General features: G+C 32.3%; 1 protein-coding gene across 3 annotated transcripts in view; it reads right to left on the bottom strand.

Annotated features, from left to right (window-relative positions):
- The window catches only part of hltf (helicase-like transcription factor), a 31,901-nt gene that overhangs the window by 17,234 nt on the left and 9,236 nt on the right, over window positions 1-5,431 (bottom strand). For all 3 annotated transcript variants that reach the window (XM_015375304.1, XM_015375305.1, XM_015375303.1), the window contains exon 2: window positions 491-690. In XM_015375304.1, coding sequence (XP_015230790.1) covers window positions 491-688 — 198 coding nt within the window. In that variant the 5' untranslated portion in view covers window positions 689-690. The remainder of the gene's footprint in view (window positions 1-490; window positions 691-5,431) is intronic.

Genomic DNA, 5,431 nt, shown 5'->3' with positions numbered 1-5,431 from the left:
ATAACATGAGACTAGTAACAAATATGTATTTCATTAAATAATAGAATATTTATAACGGAACCCTTTCTTTGATCTTGAGAAACATGTTTTCTAGGTATAAATTGTTCAACTACTTGATTATCCTTAATCACACAAACCATCCAAATACTCCAGATTTCTAAAATATCTCAACTTTTACAGTTTTTTTTACATTACATTACATACATTCCATTTAAACCATAAAAATTTTTCCAAGCCCTTAAAAATTCCAGCTTTTTTGACATACAACTTTTTCAGAAATGTTATGAGGCTACACACCTACTTTATGATCTGGTAAAGTACTACTGAAATGTCCATGTAACATTCATCTAATTTCCCTTATTTACTATAAATAAAATCTTAAAGCAAATAAATGTTTTAGGATAGCACCAAATGATCTACTGATTGTAGATAATGAGCCTGGACAGAAGAGGGAAGCTACAAGGCGTTAATAAATACAGGTGTTCCTCACCACACCAGAGTAATATCTGAGCCCAACCACAGTGCCCCGCAGCTGGCCAAATAGCACGCTGCCATCTGCGTCCGGCTGCTCGGAGGCAGCGGTTCTGATAGCCTGGGAAAGAGTCTCTGCACCGGACTCTGAACCGTCTGCAAAGAGGTCCACATCGGTGAACCTGACAGCACCAAACCTCCAATGGCGGGAAAACATGTCTGCAAACATAAAACAGAGAATACATTTAATATGAAAATGTCTATCTTCTTTTTCTTCTTGTTGAATTTATTGGAGGTTGGCAACAAACATTTAGTAGCATTACCGCCACTTCATGGTATGGAGTGTGGTTTGATTGGACTATCTACTAATAAACATATAAAAACTTTCTAAGGAACAAAAAAAAAAAAAAATAATAATAATAATTCTTTCGGTAAACATAACTTTGCATTCTACCCGTCTATATCATACACACATTCGCCCTCTGTATAATCAAATTCTATTAAATATTTTTTCTTTAAAAATAGAATAATTATCTTTATATGTTTACTCCCCAAATTCTGCCTCAAAATATCTAATAAATTAATCTTTTTCTTAATACAGTCAAACTCTCTCATATATCTTCTCTCGCCTTCATATTTTTGAATTTAACATGTTCTAATGTTTCATATTTTCCACAGTAATCACATTTGCCAGTGGTATGCTTTCGAAATTAGAAAAGTGTATAATTAAGTCCTGTATGCCCAAATCTTAACCTTGTTATCACTCTCTCCTCCTTTCTATTTTGTCTTCCATCTCTTCTTTTTCCTACTATCTTCTGAATTTTATAAAACCACCTTCCTGTTTTTTCTTCATCCCACCTTTTTTCCCCATTTTCCATCAGTTATTCTTTTTTAATAATACTCTTTCCCTTCGATGTACTTGTTTTAACTGTAAAACTAATAGGATTTGGATTTGCTCTCTTTGCCATTTTATCTGCCCTCTAGTTTCCTTCTACTCCAATATGTGCTGGAACACACACAGATACAACAATCAAACCCATATTTTTAATTCAGAATAATGTACGAAATTTTTCTAATAGAATGTCCATCCTACTATCTGACTGGTTATATTTTAAACTTAATAATGCAGAGCGAGCTTGAATCTGAACAAATTACTGTTTTTCATGGTTTTATGTCTTCTACCAATTGTAAAGCTAATAATATTGCCAACATTTCCTTTGTGTATACTAATCCATCTGAAATTCGTTTTCGCCCATTTCTCTATTTCAATAATAATCTCTTGTAATTTCTTTACAATGAAATCTACATTTTTCCCTCTTTTCCAAACAGCTTTATCATCTGCAAAAAGTGAACATCCCATTTCTTTTCCAATATCGTTAAATACATCATTTATCATAATTGAGAACAGTGACGGACTTACAATACTCCCCTTGCGGGGTTCCATTTTCTACTGTATATTTCCCTGAGATCACTTCACCAACTCTAACTTGTATTTTCCTATTTGTTAAAAAAGCTTGAATCATTTTAAATATTTTCCCTTTAATACCCAACATGTTTAATTTAATTGTTAATCCCTCAACCCACATCATATCATGTGCTTTTTATATATAAAAAATATTATTTACTTTTGCTCTTCTAATTTCATGCTCTATACGTAGCGCTGGATCATTAGTACTCCTCCCTTTTCCAAAACTGCTTTGATATTTTGACATATATCCTTTATTATTTGAATAATATACTAGTCTGTTATTAATCATGTTGTCCATTATTTTGCATAAATTTGATGTTAAAGCTATTGGTCTGTAATTTTCTGGGTTACAGTTATCATTTCCTGGTTTAGCTATTGGTACTGTAATCGATTTCTTCCAGTTCGACCATAATTTTCCCTCCTCCCAAATTTTATTATATAATTCCAATATTATATCTTTGGATTTTTCACTAAGTTGACTTATCATTCTATACCAAATTTGATCTTTACCTGGTGCTGTATTTTTTTTTTGTCTTCCTAAGTGCATATTTTAATTCGGCTTTTGTAAACTCAGCATTCAATAAATTATTTGTTTCTTCTACACTCTCCAATAAATCTTTATATTTAAGTTTCGTATTTTCTCTTCCTTTTCTTCCCTCTTCATTAATATTATTTGAGCTGTGAATTTTACTAAATGTCCTTGCCAATATTTCAACTTTATCTACATCTTTTATTATATTATCTATTTTGAAATAGGATTTTCAAACTCTCTCTTTATGGTATTCATTTTTCTAATTATCTTCCAAACATGTTCTATCGTTGTTTCTTTCCCTAATGTGCTACAAAAACTTCACCAATATTCTCTTTTTGCATTCTTAACAGTTCTCCTTACCATTGCTTGGTTTCTTTTATAATCAACAAAATTTTTAAAAACTGGATTATATTTTACTACCTTAAAAGGTGTATTTCTTAACTGTATTGCTTCCTTACATTCATTTGTCCACCATGGTACCATTTTATCATTTTTACACCCTGTTTTCTTTGTAGAATTATCTGCTGCTTCCATGATTATCTTACACATTTATATCCATCCTCATATCTACTTGTCCTAAGTTCATTTGACTCAATCTAAAACTTCGTCTCCTCTAAATTTAATCCAGTCTGCCTTATTGAAATTAAGTTTTTTATTGACTTTTATATTCCTGTTATTTAAATAAAATCTTGTTATAGGATTGTAATCACTACCTATTGTTGATTTTTTATCAATGAACCACTCACATATACTAGCTAACACATTTGATACAATTGTTAAATCAATAACTGATTCCATCCCTGTCCTAACATTAATTCTTGTTCACCTCCCATCATTAATACAAGATTTTTTATTTTCATTAATTCTTCTATAACTTGTCAATTTTTATCATTACATTTACACCACAATGTACTTTTTGCATTAAAATCCCCACGCCAAATTACTTTCCCTTCCAAATATTCAGTTAACTCTTCCATTTTTTCAATTGATAATGTTTTACATGGATTATACCAATTTATTATTCACAATTTTCCTTCTTTTTCCCATTTCTTAAATACTATGTATATTCAACTTATTTCCCTTTCCCTACTAGGTGATATTGTAACCCTTGTTTTAAAAATATTACACATCCTTCTCCACCTCCTTCCTCTCGATCTCTTCTTACAGTATTATATCCTTTGAACACAACATCTAATGTTGTTTTTAACCATGTTTCCTGAACACAAATAATTTCTGGTTGTTCTTCAAGACTATCAATATAACCTTTAAGTTTTTGTCTGTTAGCAATTAAAGTTCTTGCATTCCTTTGTAATATTTACATGTTTCACTTGATGGTCCTGGTCTCCCATCTACCTCCAACTTTTTATTTATGTTCTCCCATGATCCCTCTTTAAATCCCCAAAACCTTTCAGCTCCTCTCACTATTATTTTAATCTTCTCAGTTTAATGTTTGGCTTGGTCAGTAAAGTTGATGACATATTCTACAGATGATATTAGTTTTTCTACTGACATTGGGATATTTTCTTCCGACTGTACTCCCTTTTTTTCTGTAAAGTGACCTTGAGTGTCCAGAAAGGCGCTGTCAAATAAAATGTATTATTATTACTCTGTCTTGCTTTGGAATTTGAATTGTTGATTTTTCCACTCTCTCGTTTTCTGTTCCTTCACATTTTTAACTGCTTCTGCATAGCTTATGTTCTTAGTCATTTTAGTCTGTATAATTTCCTTTGCCTTCTTCCTTACTTCACATCCTCCATAAGTAACTATGTTGCCCTCCACAGTTGCAAATTTTTTCTTGTACTTCTTTACATTCTTCAAACTTGTGATCTTCACATTTTTTACATCTCTGCTTCCCTTTACAAACTGATGCTGTGTCCATACCTTTGACATTTGAAACAATTAAGTGCTGGAGGGATATAAGGTCTGACCTGAAAACTGAGATAACCTATTTTGTGGCAACTTTTTCCTCAAATTCAATGAGGAGTGATAGGCTTCCTTCTTTTTTTTTCCATTTATGTTTCTGACAATCTCTTTTAGTTATGCAGTTTCTACCTACAATACTTCTCTTAATCTTATCAAGATCATCTAGATGTATCATAAATCACTCCTCTAATTTATTTATTTTCTCCCATAATTTTTTTCTCCAGCAGTTTTTTTTATTTTTTTTTCCCAGATAGTATCCACATCTAAAGCCTTATTCTTTTGTTCATAATTTTTACAGACTACCGATAGATTTCCATCTCTAAAATCTTTACCATTTCAAAATCTCCAATTTTCCTTTTTATTTCTCTTGACACCGCAATGGGGCTGTTATCTTGTTCTTCCTCGTTCTTAAGTTTTAATATTACTTTGAATTCCTCCCTCATAACTTTCCTGCTAACCAGGGTCGGATCTAGAAAAATATTTATGGGGTGGCAAGAGGGGGGCAGGAATTTTTTTAGGGGTGGCAACATATGGCATTTGTTTACACTGAATTTAATCACAGTTATCACAGTTTTGTGAGAATAGTATGTACAGTACTAGTGTTTCATGTGAAACAGTTCATATAAATAATACATCGTACAATGTGATCTCACTTAATAGGAGATAGAAGAATGATAACACTACTTCTAGAGGGGCCTTATGACAGGAAAGGTATTAAGGTAAGACACAGGTACTGAGTGGCAGATGTGTGAGATTGACTGTCAGAGAGGCAGCTTTGCAGCATTTGCACAAGAAGAAACTATAGAAAGAAAAAAGTTACCCATCAGAGATCTATGGACTGAGCTGGACTAAAGTGAGCAGAACTACACAGTAGAAATAAATGGGTCAAGGCACCCGAACAAGGTACCAGACATCTACAGTTGTGGTCAAAAGTGTACATACACTTGTAAAAAATCATAATGTTATGGCTGTCTTGAGTCTTCTACAACTCTTATTTTTCTGTGATAGAGTGATCGGAACACATACATGTTTGTCAC

The sequence above is a fragment of the Cyprinodon variegatus genome, unplaced genomic scaffold (assembly GCF_000732505.1).
Source record: "Cyprinodon variegatus isolate N-32 unplaced genomic scaffold, C_variegatus-1.0 Scaffold116, whole genome shotgun sequence".
NCBI classification, from domain to species: domain Eukaryota; kingdom Metazoa; phylum Chordata; class Actinopteri; order Cyprinodontiformes; family Cyprinodontidae; genus Cyprinodon; species Cyprinodon variegatus.
The sequence above is the reverse complement of the archived record's forward strand: the minus strand, read 5'-3'. Positions and strand labels throughout refer to the sequence as shown.